The 19,792-nt window shown below is 39.7% G+C and overlaps 2 protein-coding genes across 3 annotated transcripts; both read left to right on the top strand.

Annotated features, from left to right (window-relative positions):
* Positions 1-363: 363 nt before the first annotated feature.
* On the top strand, positions 364-11,544 carry si:dkey-6n21.12 (cilia- and flagella-associated protein 251). Of its 2 annotated transcripts, XM_034149594.1 has the most exons (8): positions 364-725; positions 3,456-3,716; positions 4,646-4,707; positions 4,741-4,803; positions 8,037-8,139; positions 8,245-8,370; positions 8,922-9,039; positions 9,357-11,544. In XM_034149594.1, exons 2-8 carry the CDS (start codon positions 3,456-3,458, stop codon positions 9,455-9,457), a joined length of 834 nt encoding a protein of 277 aa, XP_034005485.1. In that variant the 5' UTR covers positions 364-725; the 3' UTR covers positions 9,458-11,544. The 2 variants fall into 2 exon arrangements, with proteins under 2 accessions (XP_034005485.1, XP_034005484.1); XM_034149593.1 differs by having other exon boundaries at positions 367-725; positions 4,646-4,803.
* Positions 11,545-12,294: 750 nt separating this feature from the next.
* On the top strand, positions 12,295-18,209 carry si:dkey-6n21.13 (P2Y purinoceptor 4). Its single transcript, XM_034149595.1, has 2 exons — positions 12,295-12,559; positions 14,888-18,209. Exon 2 carries the CDS (start codon positions 15,033-15,035, stop codon positions 16,461-16,463), a length of 1,431 nt encoding a protein of 476 aa, XP_034005486.1. The 5' UTR covers positions 12,295-12,559; positions 14,888-15,032; the 3' UTR covers positions 16,464-18,209.
* Positions 18,210-19,792: the final 1,583 nt, after the last annotated feature.

The raw sequence follows: 19,792 nt of genomic DNA, 5'->3' as shown, positions 1-19,792 counted from the left end.
TTAATCGGCGGAAATGTTGCTAAGAAGTTATTTGTTCAAAAATAGTTCACAGAATATTTTCTACTTTTGCGTTAAAATATTTAAATATATTTTTTGTTTTTTCTGCAATTAGTACTTCTACTGCCAATACTTTTAGTACATTTTCCTTATTGTACTTTAATACTTTTACTTAGGTATCACTCCTTGATGCAGTACTTTTACTGGAAATTAACTATTTCTATAGAGTGGTATTAGTACTTTTACTCAAGTTAAGAATCTGAACACTTTTTCCACCACTGTTTATATTGTCCAACCTTGGACAGAGGTTAGCTAGCTGCTTTTGGATGAAGTAAGCTAACCTTCAAACATGCTTTTATTTTGAAGGGACTGACAGGAAATGGAAGACTCGAATTTCCAGTTGCCAACTTTTTCCTCCGTGAAATTCCTGAAGTTTGTGTCTTTTGTTTGTGTGTTTGGACTAAGAATGAGTGGATATCTGCCATTATAATAGGCAAAAAGAGCTCCTAACCGCCGGGACACAGTGTGAGACAGCCGGCAGACTGAGAGCGGGAGATGAGAGCCGCCTTTCGGACATTTTCCAGCTTCTTCTGCAGGGAGTGAGCTCCTGATGGAAGGGACGGGGAGATAACAAGGAGGAGCTGAAGGAGCTAGCAGGCTGTTATGTGGCAAAACTGTCTTCTACTTCTCTGACAAAGACAACTCTTGAGCTGTGTTTATATTCTGTGGTAAGTTACTTTTGACCCATTAATGTCTGGCGTGGAACATTAAAACAGCGCTCAAACACGCTGGTTAGTCTAACGTTGATCTTAGACACGACCGTTAAGTGTTTAGAAACTCATGAGAGTCCAACCCTTTACACAGTCTGTGGTCCAACCACACCAAGAGTGACTTTTTTCACTAACTGTTCAACATTTTAATATGTATCCGTTATGTTCCTGGTTGCATGTTTGAATTTAACGTACTGGATAGACATTTAGTTTGTCTAACAGCAGCTTCTAATGCAATGCAATACAATACATAACTGTCAGTATTGATACACTACTTTTAGAATATGCGTTCCCTACAGGCAGTGGTGGAGAAAGTACTCAGATACTTTACTTCAGTAAAAGTAGAAGTACCACACTTTGTTTCCAGTAAAAGTTCTGCATTCATAATATAACTTAAGACAATTGACTTAAGTATTGCAATCAAAATCAAACGTTGCAAAAGTACTTATTGTGCCTAATGTGCCATTTCAGAATCATATATATTAAATTACTGGATTATCAAGTAATTTAGCAATAATGTGTTAAAGTAGAGCTAATTTTCATTTCATTTATATACTACTGCTGGGTATTTTAACTATATACTATATAGCATGGTATATTTCTTAGTTTATTTACATTTTGTCTAATAATCTGAATCTTTAAAGTAACAAGTTGAACATTTTGTCAAATTATTGTTGTATTACTTGTCTTTCAAATTGTAGTGAAGTAGAAATATAAAGTAGCATAAAATAGTACTTGAGTACATTTACCACATTACACCACTGGATTCAAACCAGTAACAGTACACTAGCTTCTAATGCAATACCTTCAGTGGTGGAAAGTAACTAAGTACATTTACTCAAGGACTGTACTTAAGTATAGTTGTGAGGATCTTGAGTATTTCCATGTAATAATACTACTTTATACTTTTACTCCACGACATTCAGAGGCAGATATTGTACTTTTTACTACATTTATGTAACACTCATAGATACTTTGTACATATAAAACACATGATTTGCCGATATGGTAAAATGCAGTACTATACTGCTAATATACACAGTATTTCAAGTATCTAAATGGCTCCACATTGACAAACTATAATACTAAAATGCTCTTACAGGTTTAAAAAAAGGATAATATATTAAACATAATAATATTTTACTGTGAAAATATCCATTCTGCAACAAGTACTTTTACTTTAGATAATTAAAGTATATTTAGCTGATAATACTACTGTACTATATATTATTCAGAAATAGCTAATTGTGCAGAATGATTACTTGACTTTTGTACATTTTGAAGCGAATACTTTGGTATTTCTACTTGAGTAACATTTTGAAATCAGGACTTTTTCTTGTTTTGGAGTACTTTAAAATCATAGTATTTGTACTTTTCCTTAAGTAAAGGATCCGAGTACTTTTTCCAACACTGCTTCTAATGAAATACAATACATACCTTTCACAACCTTAAGAATATATTGGTTTCCTATAGGCTAAGAGATTTGAATGTTGTGTAAACACGTATAGCAACATCAAATCTTTATCTGAATTAGTCTAAAGAGTCTGAATTTGGATTCAAATAATGAACTGTTTATATAGAAATATGCATATTTTTAAATCTGACGAGACAGAGCTTTCTGTAACTGTTACTTTTAATATTCTGTATTATATGACATGAGCATTATCTTCAATATCGTGATATTACGTAATACAATGATAGTAGAACACAGACTCACTTCTGCCTTTCTGCTGCGTAAACTATTCTACTGAAACACAAGTTGCCTGTTGTATCAAAAATTTGTAACTGAGTCTCTCTTTCAACTGACTCAAAAAATCCTAAGGAGCAGTATGGCAGTTTATCGCAATGTTAAGTAAAAATTACATTGTTATGATGAGGGAAAAATATATATATTATGCAGCCATGAGCATCACTCATTTAAAAAACACTTAATTAAGAATTTTAGATCCTCTCTTGAATGTTTCACAAAATGGAAAAGTGTTTTACAATCCTACCCGATCTACCTAATGTTTTATCAGTTATATCCGTTGAGATTGCTGTTCCACAAATCCATCTATCTGGACTGGAAATAGTCACATCTTGGGAAATCGGTTTTCACACTGGCAGAAATAAAGCTGCTGGAGAAATTCAGATTGGGTATTTGTCTTGGCCCGACGGTAAGGACTTCCAGCAAATTGCTAAGAACTCCAAATTCCCAGAATGAGCATTAGGGCTAGGCAATATGGATTAGAAAACAAATCTACCAAAATGTGTTACAATATAGCTCATTATCGTTATCCAACTTTGTTTGGGTTGACCATTGTTACTTAGACAACATTTTTTATTATTCATAAAAAGTCAACAGAAACAAGAATCGAATGAAAAGTAAAAAGCAGATAATAGAACGGCTAGAAAAGTTTGTTAAATACAGAAAACTGACATCACTTTGATGTAATGCATCCTTCAATACAAGACAAAAACCACATTTATTTGAACATATTGCACATTCTAATACAATATCTTGTATCGGATAACAATACTGATAGTACTTACCCATCCCTAGCTGCAGTCCTGATTGTAGATAGCTTGCAACATCTTGTTTTCCTACATCCACATCATTACAATCATTTAAGACTCTTAGCATTATGCCTCATGTTTCATAGAAAGAGTGCTCTGTAAAGACTTGAACCCGTATACTTGTCTTTAAAGATGGAGGGGGAGAAGGAGAGACAGCGGCAGCAGGGGGAGGAGAAGGAGAGCAACGAGGCGGAGGACGACCGGAGGAGTGATGAAGACGCCGACAATGAGGAAGAGGAGGAGGAGGAGGATTCAGAGTGTGCGGCGATGGTGTGGCAGGAAGGCTACGGCGAGGACAACCTGGGCCTTCCCATCATGCACTGGGAGGCACTGAGCCTGCGCATCGCTGAGCTGGAGAAGCAGGAGGAAGAGAATAAGGAGAAGAGGGCAAAGGTCAGCGGGTGTTATCTGGGAGAGGGGGGGTTTAGTGCTGGGAACTCCCACTTTTATTGAGGGTCATAGAACTCTCCTGGTTCTAGTTAGGACTGATGCAGCCTGTTGTTATGAGAGTTTCTCCTACTTAAGAGGCAACACTCTGGATCAGAATCAGGCTTATTGCCATGAGGGGTTTGTAGAAAAGTATGGAGCTAAATCTGGGCCAGAATGATAGAATATTGTCATTGCTCTTTTACCGTCAGAGTTGTGTGTAGAAAGTGTTGAGCAATATTTCCTACAATTCCTGAAGGCAACATGACTACGTAAGGCCTGTCACTCAAGATTCCAAGCCCCTCTCATTTAAAGCCCGCCCCCACTCAACATCAGGGCCATAAGTCTGAAATTAAAAAATTAAAAAAGGATCTGAATGAAAAAAAAAATACAATTTGATCATGAAAAATCTGAACGAGAAAGAAAGGAGGAATCAAACATCAAAATATAAATAAAAGTGAAATATGATTTTGCTAATCTGAATCAAAATAATACTCAACCTGAAATAACTTTTCAAATACTTATTTTTTTGTTGGAGTTCATCATTTTATTTTTCTAAATTCAGGATCAAGCCTTCTAAATACATTACATCTTTTCCAATGATCAAAACGTTTTGACCCAATTCAGCTCTGCTAAAAAGGAACACATGTAATTACTAATATAAAAACGATTTAAAAAATGATTATAAAAAAGAAAAATTCAAATAAATGTTAACATGAAATACTGAGTTACTCAGACTTGAATTATTATTGAATCCTTTTCCAGAATTGTTTTTATTGGACATGATGCTATTATTAAACAGTCATTCTAAAGAAATGGCAATCACAGAAATAAAAAGACCTCAAAATAAATCCCATTGTCCCCCCCCCACCCCCCTGTAACTCTCCTGTCTTCAGAGTGGAGTTTCTCTGGAGCGAGGCAGAGCTCCGGTCAGCTGGTCGGAGGAGAGAGGGAGGAGGTCAGAGAGCTGGGCGGAGGAGAGAGGGAGGAGGTCAGAGAGCTGGGAGGACGGGGACGACGCCTGCAACAGCCACGTGCTGGCTCTCACCTCCAGGTACACACACACACACACACACACACACACACACACACACACACACACACACACACACACACACACACACACACACACACCTCAACACAGCCGATTACTCATGAGCATTGCATCATGTGTGTGATGTCATTTGGGATTGGTGTGTATCACCTCTTAGCCTGACACCCCCAAAGCTAACTGTAGCGCTTTGGTGCGTGAAGTTGAGAAAGCATAAGAAGAAATCTAAATCTAGTTGAACTGGAATACATTTTCATTTTGAGTGTCTCAATTAACTTTAAAGGACCCATGTCATGGCCATTTCCACTGATCATAATTCCATTGTTGAGGTATACTAAAATAGATTTATACTGTGCAATTTTCCAAACTTACATTGGTTTCTCATACAGCATCTCTGTAAAGTATGTGTATTCAGCAGTATTCACTCTCTCCACTAAACGGCTCGTTGGAGCTCTTGCCCCCCCCTCCCTGTGAGCCTAGTGTGCTCCGATTGGTCAGCTCGGCCACTCTGTTCTGATTAGTCAACCACCAGAGAGGCTCCGCCCATGTTTAACAGTGCTTTTTTCGGCTCGATCTGAGCGGAACATCAGTCTTATAATGGCGTCGGTACAGCCGTATATTTGATACGCTAACTAACCGAACTGTACCTACAACTGTTGTTATAGAAGAGTAAGTTATTTTTACCTGTAATAAACTACTACTGTTTGATGAGAAATCAAATCATGGTTTGCTATATATGAATGATATGTTATAGGAGCAAATAATTCAGGGAAGAAAGGATAGGCCTACTAAGTAAACTTTATTTTTAGAAATGTACAAAATGAACATAAATATACATATATACACGGTATATCATCCATTCCTCCCCGTTGTCGGCATCTTGCCTATCGCAGCCGGGGCTTTTTAGGACGAGGCATCAGTGTGGTAGTCCCGTCCCCGTCATGTATTGTCCGGCAGGATCTGGCTGGACGAAATCAAATGCAAATCACAAAATATTAGAGAAACTTAGTTGTTTTAGATTCGTTAGTAGTAGTTGTGGTAGGAGTGTGGATCTATCTAATCCATCCATCTAATCAACACAGTAAGCTTTCCAGCTAATATGCTAACCTAGCTTTCTTGTTTACCTTGGTAGCAAACACGATATGAACGGTAGCTCGGAGGAACGGCAACTATAATGGAGTGTAATAAAACTACTATGAACAAAAGCTAGTGGTTCATATTAGGCTAGCAATAACGTGTTTATAATTGCAATCTTATACGGGTAGTCTGCTACGTTCGGTCATACATTGTAACTGGCATGAATACATTGTTTTCCGCTAGCATGTATAGCTAGCCTCGTTAGCTATACATGCAGTATGTACATGTACTGTCACAATGTACGGTAAATCACCCGGAGTATACTGTATGAGTATTCCGTGTGTGACTGCAGACATTCTCCTGCCATGACAAACATGTAAGGCCATCTGCTGACATTGTAGTTGATATATTTAATCGCTAGCAACGTCGTTAGCCCAGTAAGCTGGGCTTGTTTAGTGTAATAAAACCACTATGAACTAGCTAGTGATTCATATTAGGCTAGCAAGAACGTGTTTACAATTGCAATCTTATACGGGTAGTCTGCTACATTCATTGTAGCTGGCATAACAAAAATGTTTTCCCGAGCAAACCCATGGCTAGCTCCGTTGGTTAGCTCGGTAGCATACACGCTACGCCAGCTATAATGTAATTACGTTTCGCGACTGACCGTACGATAAATCACCCGGAGTATACTGTCTGAGTATTTCGTGTGTGAATGCAGACATTCTCCTGCTATGAGATGCATGTATGTAAGGCCATCTGCTGATATTAGAGTTGATATATGGAAATGCTAGCAACTTAGTTAGCACAGTTAGCACTGTGTCAATGGCTTAGCAGTCCGACACAGTTTACACATTTAAACAGTCTTCTTTGATAAATACACAAATAACAATGCAAACTTACAGGTTGTGTACCCGAATCTTCCCCTGTTCCAAACGGTCCAAACAAACTAGGAATAGCATCGTCCTTCAGTTTCAAATGCTGTGCATATCCGGCCTCAAACTGGGCAATGTTTTGGAAGCTTTCGTCTGTGAAATGCCGCGCACACAGTAACGTTCTTCGAACCTCTGAAGGAACAGTGTTAAAAAGACATTTCAACCACTGACTTCGTCGTGGTTCTTCCGTCGGTAGGACAAACAGCTCAGATTTCTCCTCACATTTCAGGAAACAGGTCCTTGGCAGTGGCATGACTGGATCGATTGTGAACTGAACCAGAGCTTCCAACAGTAAATGTTAGGCTGGCAGAGGGTGCGGCCAGCGCCGCTGGGTGTGGCCATAGCTCTTCCGGATTGGTCCATTTTGTTCCGGGTACCGCATGACATCATGCGGTACCCGGAAGAATCAAATGGACAATGACGTATCTCCAACGAGGCGTTTTGGGGAGGTATTTTCTGTGTTAGAGTTTTACTCGCTACAGGGTGTACTTTGAGGGTTTTGACTCTGCACACCGTTTACATGCATAAAAACCTTCATAACACACAAGGGGACGGGTAATAACCGGAAAAGCATGACATGGGCCCTTTAATACAGAGCAGATTAGTCGCTCTAAAGTCCCATTTAAATATATAAAAGTCAGTGAAAGTAACATGATATGTTTCTATTGATCTACCTGTTATAAGCAACAATAATCTGCATTTTAAATTCATCGTAATCTATTTTTTATGTGAGGACAAATGGCAACTGAAAAAGTTGAATGAAACAGAACGAGCTACTCTTTCTGTAGTAAGTCACCACTCTGTAGTCTCGCTCGTTGTCCCGCCCACAGCACCATCTGATTGGTGGCAGACTACGAGCAATAGCCAATCAACACTGAGGTCTACTGTGCCAATTGAACAGTACCATTGGGCCTCATGATCAAACAAAGTGTTCCCTCTCTCTTTCTTGGTTGATGCACGACTGAACGATCTTAATGTGCAGTGAAAGAGTTTTCCATGTATTATAATGCTCAGCAAAACATCTTTAAAAATGAGTTATATTTAAAAAAGCTATGCGGTGTTGTAATGCTTTGGCTCCAGTCTTGAAGGGCTGCAATAATGTCTGCAGGCCACCAGATGTAGCTGTGTATGCTGCGTTTGAAACCCCATGGTTTGTATATTTGACACTTCTCCCACTTGTGTTTGTTTCCTGGGGCATGATTGTATCTGCTGTGTATCCTCCAGGCTGCAGACCCAGATGAACCTTCAGCTGTGCTTCATCAACGACAGTGAGAGTGAGGAGGAGGAGGAGAAGGAGAGCGACATCAGTAAGGAGAGCAGCACACGGGTAACTAACGGCAGATCCTCAAACAGAACACAGTGTAGATGAACCTGCTGAGCCTGTGGTTGGTAACCTGTTGCCCCCCCCCCCCCACCCCCCCTGCTGATCCAGAGAGGGACGGTGCAGGTCCAGAAGAATCCTCAGCCTGCTGCCAAGCTGGAGAAACCAAAGTCCAGAGGCTTCCGGAACACTCTGAGGAACCTGAGGGACAGACTGAGAACGGACCACAAGACCCTGGTGAGAGCCAAGACCCTCTTTCATTCTGTCCTTATTTCCTCTCCCTTTCTTCTCGCACCTCTTTTCCTTGATCCCACCTTCACATTGTTTGCCTCTCATTTGCTCTACTCTCCTCCTTTCCCCTGCTTCTATCTCCTCTCTTTCTTCCTTTCATCCTCTCCTCTCCTTTCCCCTCTCCTTTCATTCTCTGCTTCTATCTAGTCTCCTTTTCTCTTTTTATATCCTTTCCTTGATCCTCCCTTCTCATCTTCTACCTGTTCTCTCCTTCCATCCTCTGCTCTCTCCTCTCCTTTTCTACTCTCTCCTCCTCTCCTCTGTCCATTCATCCTCCCTTCCTCCTCATCTCTGTCTCCTCTTTCTGTTCTCTTTGCTCTCATTCTCATCTGGACCTCTCCATTCATCCTTTTTATTATCATCCTCATCTCTTGTTGCCTCCCCTTTCCCCACATCTCCTTCCATCCTCTTCTCTACTCCCCCCGCTCTATTCCGATCCCTCGTTCCTCTCTCATCCCTCTCTCCTCCCTCTCTCCTCCCCCCCCCCCCCCCTTCAGGCTGCAGCTGGTAGTGATCCTGAGGTCCAGAGAAGACATGTGGAGCGCAGTGATTTAGAGAACTTCAGTCTAAAGGACCTGAATGCTCTCTGTACGTCTCTCAGCAAAACCATACAAGGTACACACACACACACACACACACAGTATACACTGACACTAACCCACCCCACAAACATCATCTTTTTTTAAACTGAGTCCTGTATATATCCCTACCTCTCTTAAAATCTGACATATTATATTCAAAGTGGAGAGCGTTGTGCAGATTTAAAAAGAGGTTGTGTGGACACTTATTTCCTCTTGTTGTTTATGTTTGCCCAACCATACACCAAAGCTAATTCCTTCTGTATGCACCTGGCAATAACTCCATGCTGACTCTGAATCTGTGTCTTAATGAAACTGCATTCTAAACGTATGATTCTGCATGTGTCCCGTCAGACCTGAGCTCAGACCTGGTGGGCCGCCTGCAGGCGCGGGACCAGCTGAGGACGGAGCAGGACGCCATGCTGCTGGAGGTCCAGGATCTGACGTCACTGTGAACCCCCCCCCCCCCCCCCCCATCACTCCCAGTCTTTATGTCCCACAAACATTTGTGTGAGAACATTGCTGAGAACCAGACGGTGCCACAGTGGCTCCACAAACATCTCAGTCAGCCCCGCCCCATGTGGGTCTGACCAGCCAATCACTGTGAAGAGTGTCCCTCCCTGAAAGACATTCACTTGCATTCATATGTTATCATCTCCTTTTTTAATTTATAAAGGGATTTATGTCTCACACACCAGAAGTGGTTTAAAACTCCCATGCGACAGAACCAGCTTGGTATGGTCGTCATGGTAACCGTGTCAGAGCCGTATGGTACGGTCATTAGCATCAAAGTGAATGGGACAACACCCTTAAAGGAACAAGCTGCAATATTTCTTGGGAAATATGCTTTTCCTGCTCCGAGTCAGAAAATAAGTTCTAGTTTCATCTCCTCTTCCTCCGCATACGGTCTGATTATTCCGACACTTCTTGAATGCAGCACAGAAGCCCTATCACGCAGAAGTGAAACAACCTTTTGGAGGGTGGGTTCTTCCTTGGCCCCTGCTACACCCTTCCACCATGTTTCTTAAAAATCGGGGCTTTAGTTTTTCTGACATCCAGCTAAAAACATCACCTCCTGGGTGGAGGGACAAATGCAAAGGGAAACATTTCAATAGATTTTGCACATGAAAAATGCACATCCAGTCAGAGCCGTAATTGTACACTGCGCTCTATTTAATTGAACTGTTGTGCACCTGGTCAGCATTGGAGTCTCTCTGATAAATCTTGATGAGAGGCTGTTGTGTTTGACGTTGGATCTTAATTGATATTTTTGTAATTGTTTACAGAGTAACTCAATACATGTGGACAAGGAATGTGGCGATGCAGTTTAGTAACGTCCTCACACAGACACCGATTTTTGCTAGCAGAATGTTTAAAAATAAAGAACCCCCCGAAAGTGTTTGCTTTGATTTTAGAGAAACACATACGATCTGACTCTCCTAGTTGCTATCACGTGTAACTGCAGACTCTGAGTTGTAACATGAGGGGGCTCTTTCATCAACGATAAATGTTTATCTAAAAACTGCAATTCAAAAGGGACTTTTGTTAAGAAGCTGCTAGTTCTGCAAACCGAACAATGTCTTTATTTTGTGTTGTCGTGTTCTCTGAATGTTTTCAGATTTCGTTTTTTTAAGGTGTTTTTAAATCTTTGTGTAGGCTTTTTAAGGGGACTTAATAAAGAACTAAATGTGGTCTAATGTACATCAAATGAAGCACATTTTTAAGTGCTTGTCTTTGGTATGTAAGGTAAGATATTTTAATCTTTTTTTAATCCAATCACCTAGTTTTGGGACGGTCTTGGCACAAGTTTTTGATGTTTTGTTTTGTTGTCGCTGTTAAACTTCCATTAAATACTTTATGTACACACAGCAGCTATCTCATGATGTGCTTCACAAGTGAACATTCACCTTAGCCTAACAGAACAAGAAATATTAACAAAGTAGAAGCTATTTAATTTAAACAAATGTATTATGTTGAATTTGCCATGGGAACAATTATAGGACAGCTAATGTTTACCCCACAAGAAACCAGCAATGTTTTAATATCAGCAGCATTTATTCTGCTTCTATACAAAGCACCAATATTGTGGACCACGTGGCTGGTATTTCAAGTTTCTAAGGGCTATGACGCAGTTAGAATCTGTTGGCCCCCAACAGCTGAGTCAGCGTAGTGTCTGGCTTTAATAGATGTGGGTGGACATCACTCCCTTTCATTATTTTGGAAACAGAAATTCATTTATTTAATTCCAGTCTCATTCTTGTACTCAGTGTTTACATTGTTTTTATGCATGTCAATTTGCTAAAAAATAAGTGTAAAAACCGGATCCTATTAACATTCTTGTTCTATTTTCAAACTAATGTAAAGAAAAACATGAATCCTGTCACCCAGTCTTGTATTAATCTGTGTATTGAGAAATCATTGATTGATTGCACGATCTAATACTGTGTTATTCATTTTGATAGTGGTTCAACTATTTTGTTTACATTTGATCATGGATTGAGCCTTTTAAATAAAGTATTAGTCCATCAGTTTCAGAGAACAACGTGTGTGAGCAGATTCTTTACGCTGAGCAGGTTTATCTGCTTGGGTGTGTGTGTGTCTGTGTATGTGTATGTCACATTGTGGGGACACGTTCCTTTTTGGGGACAGGTCCCCATAATGTAAATCCTTACATTCTGAGAGGAATACTTCATTTAAGGTTAAGTGAGGGTAAGGTATGTGAAATTGAATTTCCTCTAAAGTGATGGAACCACTTTTTGTGTGAGTGTGTACTTGTTTGTGTGTGTTTCTGCTTTTGAGACATGTCAGTGTTATGTTGAAATAAGGATCCAATTAGAGAATGTTTTTGATCATCAAAGATTTTTTAAATATTTACATCTGGCTCTGTGAGTAGATTTTGTATTGTGTTTTTTTCTCATGATAATAATTGAAAATAGATTTTGGCTGCGAATTTGGTTATTTTTTTAATGGGCTACAGTGTATTTTTTTTTTTTTGGGAGGAAAGTTTGGGCAATGGAGTCGCTATTGGTCACTCCAACAAATTTAAAGAGTGTATAATTGAAGATCAGTGTAAGTATACAGTGTGAATACTGAACGCCTACCTAAATGTACATGCATTGGTGATTCCCATTCATCTGTGTCCTCAGGGTGATCAGCCGCGACTGAAAAACATCCAGCTCAGCTCAACAGGTGAGAAGGGACGCACACACACACACACGTCACACACACACACAAAGGTGAAGTGGGGAAGAAGAATTGGATGACACACAGTGAGGGACAGGGGGAGGGACTGCATTACCATAGAAACTGCCTGTACTGTTCAGAGAAGCAGCAGAAAAAGGTGAAAGCTGAAGAGGTCCAACTGTCAAGGTCACAGATCACCAAACCGCTGCCACACTGACCACTGCTCATCAGCTGTTTGAAATAACCAGGAAAAGGTGTTTTGAAGCCGTTGACATACAGTCAAAATCTTTTGGATGTTTTCGTACTTTCCTGTTTTTCCCCCGATTGTCCCCAGGAAAAGGAGCCATATGGAGTGAAAGTCATCGCCGTCTGAGGTAAGCTCTTTGTCCGACAGCAGATTGCAGTGATGCAGGTATTTATGAGTTTGGTGCAGGTCCCTTTACACAAACACTAATGCATCTCTCGAGACACAGGTTATTTTGGGTCCTGAGTGTTTGCTTGAGAAAACTAAAACCATTTTGAAAGATTAGTATAGTTGTAACTAACTTTAATTACGTTACAAACTTGCCTCTGAGCATTTCTTAATGAGATTAAATATATGGATTTAGAGGCAGATGATGCGTCAGGATGGAGAGGGATTTCCCAGAAGCTATTAGCTGCTCCTGGAAAACAACCTCTTTCATTTTGTCATGCAGTCCAGAAAAGAAGAACATCCATTCCCAGAGATTTGAACTCAACACATTCATATCAGGCCAAAATATCATAGAAATGTATTTACTTGTATTTAAAACGTCCTTTTAACACTACAGTTGAATAACTTCCCTTTTGGTCAACACTTGTGCATTTCCATAGCAGCAGGATGTGATCGCCTTTCAAATCTAACCTCTGTGTAGAACATACAACTTAAATAAAACGTTTAAACTTCACACCTTTCTCAAGGAGATCAACATATTTTCATACTCAATTAAAGAGAGGATTTCAAAGACCTTGAAAATTCCCGACAAATGTAATATTGTGATTTGTGGTAAGTGTTACCACCATTTCAAGCATCCATTTATTTCTGTGTGAAATCAATCTATTAACAGACTCTTAAAACAAGCTTAAATAGTTCAATCCATTACAGTGAAAAGCAGATATTTATTACATTTTGTAAATCAGTGCTTTACAATCAAATTAAAATGCCATTTCAAATGTTTATATTGTATCGAAATGAATGGAAGTCAATGGAGACATGGAATGAAATAAAACGATTTATTCAAAAAAACTTTCTAAAAAACATGATTTGCTAAAAGGTTAGCTGTTATGCAATTGATGTATTTAATGTTACTTTGTTACTAGTAAATTGGCTAGAACACACAAAATATTGACTTCCATTCATTTTCTCTAATGTGAATGTGATGCATTATTGTATGATTTTGTCGGTGATCAAAATGGAGGCCAAACCTAATATCTACTGATATATTGTGCAACTCAAGCAATTCTATAAAGTCTTCTAAACATCCCAACATTGAAAACTATGCATTCAAAAATGTTGTAGTTCAAGATCCTGGTTTATTAAACTGGTACACAATCTGAGGTAAATGCTTGTCTAAAATATTAATAGGGGCCCATTTCATTAATCATTTACAGTTACACACCAGGAAGCAGGTCTGTAATGTAATACTGTTTTTTTAGCTCAGAATCATTACCTGTCTCAGGTTGTAGGATCATGTTTAGGGTAGAGGCTTTAGACCTTTCACATCTTAAAGTATGATGTTGTACTGTTAATATGTCATGGTACTGGTTGACACATTACCCTTATTTAGTTGAACTCTGAGGTGAATTGGGAGTATAACATGCGGGTTGCTCACTTACACAAACAGGCTGCACCACCTGCCTGCGCACTGATCCTAATAATGATGGTGAAAGAGAGCTTAGCCTAAGTGAATCCTGTTTACTTAGAAAGTTTGACAATTGTAAAGTCAAGTTTATTGACTTATTGATCATGTGTCGCACATCATTCATACAACAGGTGTTCACCAAATATCCCTTAAAATGATAGAAAAATAGGTTAACATTTTTCCAAGACAAGATACAAAAAGGATAGCCTTTATTAAGACAAGATAGTACAATAAAAAGGGAACAAGATAAGCATCATTGTCAATACATGTTGTGGTCTGCTTCTGTAAAGAGTGCACCGTTTTAGCAGACTTGTTTAGTGAAGAATACCTTAATGACTGAAGGCACCATCACTTGATCAAGTCCATTCAACGATTGTATAGCATTCTGAATAAACCGCAGATTATTTAACACCTGTGTTGTCAGCTCAGCAAAAAGTTCATTACAGTAATCCAGAAATAAATGCATAAACTGAGACAGGAAGCATCTACGACAGCACTGATGAGTTATAGTAAATAGTCAGGGGGGTGAGAGCAGGACCAATGTACAGAAGGGTGCATGGAGACATCTAGGGGAAGTGTGGTTACTTATTGCTGAGTTAATGGGGTGAGAAGAGACTGAATCAGCAGCATACCCTTGTACACAGGAAGGCAAACAAGCACTAAGAATCAACAGCGTACAGCAGGAGGTCAAACAGATTGCGCAAAGGCCTTACTCAAAAAGGGGGGAGGGCGGTAGGGTCTCAGTTGGAAAATAAATACTATTCATGATCTAAGATCCTAAAACGGTAAAGATGGATTACTAATTTGTGTTTTTATCTCTAGGTATCCATGGGATTGACCAACTGAACTCATCTCAAACCCTGCTGATCAGGATCATACAGAACTACCAACAGAGTACAATAATGTCAGAGAGCATTGACAGATCCCAAAGTGTACCAGACACCGTCTTGATCAGCTTCTCCCTTCCATGAACATCTCTTCATCCCTCACAATGCCATCCAGAAGTGGAGATCCTCCCAACGTCAATGACTTACTCAACTCCTCCTCTTCCTCCAGCACCGCCCCACCTCCATCTTGCAGCATAGACGAGTCCTACAAGTACATCTTCCTTCCCATTTGTTACTCTTTCACATTCCTCTTCAGCATTTCCCTCAATTCTATCATCCTCTTCCGTTCCTTCCGCCGGACCAAGCGTTGGAATGCGTCCCTGATCTACATGGTGAACCTGGCCTCCACAGACTTCATGTATGGCCTGTCACTGCCATTCCTCGTGGCTAGTTACGTCATGCGTGACCGATGGGTCTTTGGGGACTTCATGTGCCGCCTGGTCCGTTTTCTCTTCTACTTTAACCTGTACTGCTCCATCTTCTTCCTCACTTGTATATCTGTCCACAGGTACTTCGGTATCTGCCACCCAATGAAAGTCATCACACTAGAGACCAAGAAAGCCGTCAAGTCCACTTGTGTCGTAGTTTGGGTGGTAGTGTTTGCCTTGACCTGCCCTATCTTCCGGTTTGCTCAGACTGGTCATGTGACAAGATTTGGACGGCTTGGCGGCAATGCAACTGGTATTGACAACCCAAGCCACGAAGTGTCATCCATGAATGGTAATGCCAGCGATAGTAACACGGGAGGGGTCATCGAGGAGTACCAGAACTGTTGGGACGACGCCATCGATGAGGAGTTCCCTGATTACGTGCCCTATGGCATGGTTCTCCATTTGCTGGGATTTTTTCTGCCTTTTTCCATAATTGCTTGGTGTTACTCTCACGTTGTTCTGACCATATTTAGGACTCTGCATTCACAACCTTCGTCCTTCAGAGATCGGCGAGAGAGAGGAAATGGAGGGGTAGAGAGAAGCAGCCGTTCAACAGTTGCCAGAGGAAAAGGAGGAAGCAATGGACTGTCGAGGACATTCGGAAGAGGTGAAGGGACTTCCATGTTCCTTGGTGCCCACTCCCCTTATGCCAATCGCAGACGGAAATCTATCAGGACCATCATCACCATCACCCTCCTCTTTGCTCTGTGTTTCTTCCCCTTTCATGTTACTAGAACCATCTTCCTCCTGCTGAAAGTGACCAAGGGAGTCCCCTGCCACACCATGACCATGGTCTCCATGTGCTACAAGATCACCAGGCCTTTGGCCTCATTCAACGCATGGCTGAACGCCCTCCTTTACTTCCTGACTAAAGACAAGGGGGGAGGTCACTGTTGCCCGGCGGTCAACACCAACACTCATCATCATGGTGGGCTCCTACTGCCCCTGAGGGTGATGGGGAAAAGAGAGCACGCAGAGGAGGGTGGGCTGGAAGACAGAATTGACAATAAGCAGAATAAAGAATTTCACAACAGTCCATCATACATAAACAGAGCGAAAATCAGATATATAATTGAGTGAGTGTTTTCATGGGGAATTAAATCAATAATTGTAGATGCACTGTAGATGATTTTTACTTTTAAAATATATAATATGCTTTATAAGAAGACCCAAGCAAGAATTCTAATATGCCTTTTATGTTTAATTGTATGCGCCGAATGCTGATCTGCTACAGGTTTGAAGATACCCAGTGTAGATGCAGCATGTAGGCAAGGGTGATAGACTGTAATCTGTGTTTTAGATACTATATTGGGAAGAACCTAGAAAGTGTATTGTACAATATGAAATCAAACCACGTCTAAAGAGAAAGGTGTTTCTACTGGTTCTGTTACAAGAGAGAGACCAGGAGCAAATAGCAGTCAAATGGGAATATCGGTGCACACTTAAAGAAAGTCTCTCCAGCAAGGAATTCAGGGGGTTGTATGAAGTACACAGCAATTGACAGAAGTAGTTTTGCAAAGGGTAAAGTGTAGAGCTTGAGAGAGACATTCACACCTTTTCATGCCTTGCCAGTTCCTATTTTACAGTGGGTGTGCACGTTGGTTTGCAGGTTTGAGGAAGTTACAAATATGGTTGTGGTCGAAAGTTGTTTGGTTTCAGATGCTGTCATGGCAATGTGTTGGGCAAGCTCTACTGTTGTTGTGGTGTGACATTCCATATGTAAGTGTTTTGTGAGTATTCTGTTGCCATTCTGTTGGTGCAGTTACCTTCACCTTTCATTTCATTTAGAGAACCTTTGAGATTGTAAAACATTTACCTCATAATTCACAGTAACGCTTGCCATTTCAGTGAACCCGTACCTCAATGGTATTTTAAGATAAGATATTTTTGCGCACAAGGGAGTGCAACACCTTGGTTTTCCTTCAAATACAGACTGCCAGTGAGCTTGGTTATACCCAGCTGTCCCATCTTTCCACTCGTTATGACATGCTAATTATAATTCTTAATCCTTTAAACTTATTTAAACAACATTTTCTGTGACCTAATTAGTACGTATTTCACCACCTCTGCAACCGACATCATTTATAATTTGCTTTCATGAATGAAATAATTGATTTGTGATTCGTCCATTCAACTTTTCCAGAGTTCACTGTTTTTTTGTAATTTTCTCTTGTCCAGACTTTTTCTGATATCTGGGGAAAGCCTTAAAGTTGTTCAAAACACTGCCGCTAAAATCCATCTTTACATTCGATACCGTTCCGCAAAACCTAGCTGCATCTCAGATCTTATATAAACCTGTCTACTTTTAGTAGTCTGGATGATTTCTCATGCATTCAGAGCCTTTTCCTTCCATAGTCCATACCTTTTTGTTTTGTCTTTACCATTGTAAAACTTGTTGATGTTATTATGTATCACTATCTTATTCTACATTATATTCTCTAAATGAACTATTAATGCAGTTTACAGTGTTAGTACCTTTTCTAATATTGTTTTTCTGTAAATATGATACACTTTTGTGTGATAATGCTTTTAAATAAATCTAGACCTGACTTTAACTGAAGTGTTGTAGAGATTGACAGTTTACTTGTTTGGTGGCACTAGATGAAATGAAGCAGCAAACACTGGAGATACTGACAGTATGGTACAATTTGATCTCAAATTCTTACCTCTTCCAATATAATTAAGCAATTAGTTCGATTTGACTATACAGTAAGAGATACACTTGCTTTACCAATTATATCATATCAATGAGAAAGTCGTATAATGAAATATGCATGCAGTGTAAACCATTGAGTTCTGAATAAATGTTGAGTTTTTCCTGCCTTATGAAGGGTTAAGTCTGCTTGAATTAGTAAATCTGATTGTGCATTGTGTCTTTATTATCCAAACACTGTTATTCGAATAAGAATATCCTTCCCTTATAATATTCATTTTGGATATAACTCATTATAACCATTTACCATTATTCATTTTGCACTCTTGTTTCTGGTGCCCTCTGCTGGTAAAAGAGGGTATTTACCAGGTCACTTTATAAGAACTTACTGATCTAACAAAACAATCTACAACCAACCTCATTAATAAATAAATGCTTATTCTCTACCACTCGATTGTTACTTAAACAATTAAAATACACAGTTTCCTTTTTGTTTTTACAAGAAATTTGACATTTCCTTTTCTTGAGTTAAATAAAATATTGAAAACGTTTGGATTTGTTACCTTAATGTTCATAATAGACGTTGTATGCTTTAATTCAAGATCTTTCAATGTTTCAATCATTTATTTGTTTGCATTTATTTTCTATTTAATTCAAATGAACACAAGGTGGTTAAAATATTTTTATTTTGTTATGTACTCACAGTTCATACAGTAAGGCTGAGAGAAGTAGTCAGCTACAACACTGTCACAAAATCCCAAGTAGCTACTTGAGTTTGAAGAAACTGTGAGGTCATCTTTTCTTTTTTTTGCTGATGTGGCAAATTCAGAAACCAGTTACAATGTGTCAAAAACTATAGTGGAAATCATAGACTGTATATGGTGGAAATGCAGACTTTGAATACTTTTGTACCAATATTGATTTAAAATGTGGCAGTTTGGTCATATTTAAAAAAGAAAAAGTGGAGCTACAATGTAAGAACTATACGGCTACTCTCTTGTCAAGAGGCCTGCTATTTACAGCTAACTCTACCCCTCAAAGTTAGCAAGTAGAGTTTAAGGACTTTTTGTTAAATGTATATATACATACAATCTATGCTTCAATGGTAAGTATGCATATGTATAACGTTTGAATTGATAGTCACACACACACACACACACACACACACACACACACACACACACACACACACACACACACACACACACACACACACACACACACACACACACACACACACACACACACACACACACACACACACACACACACACACACACACACACACAGCCCCTGCAGGGGGAGACAGTGCCCTCCTCTTCTCAGGCCGGTTAGAAATTCAAAACACAACCGCCTTGCACAATCTCCCGTCCTGCACCGCGGCCCTGAAAAGCCTGTGACGGTTATTTTAATTTAACATAAAAAATAAATAAAAATCACAGGAGCGATATTATTCAAAAGTAACGACGGGGATCGATCGTGCTGGTCCATAGGCACAATTTGATACTTGCAAAATATTGCTGCGCGCTCGTTTGCATTTCTATTTATTTTTTGTGTGTGTGACGGTGTGTGGGGAGCAGAGGAGCAGAGCGGTTGGCGCCACTTTCAAATCCTCCACTGACACAGAATGAGAGTCCGGCTTCAAATACATTCACTTAATTCCTCTTTTCATAATTTACTGTAAGTCGAGGAATATTTTAACATCATTTCGCTGTTGGGCATGTTTCTTCTTCGGAAGGTAAGGAATTCAGTCAAA

Source organism: Trematomus bernacchii, unplaced genomic scaffold, assembly GCF_902827165.1.
Source record: "Trematomus bernacchii unplaced genomic scaffold, fTreBer1.1, whole genome shotgun sequence".
In the NCBI taxonomy this organism is placed as follows: Eukaryota; Metazoa; Chordata; class Actinopteri; order Perciformes; family Nototheniidae; genus Trematomus; species Trematomus bernacchii.
The sequence above is the reverse complement of the archived record's forward strand: the minus strand, read 5'-3'. Positions and strand labels throughout refer to the sequence as shown.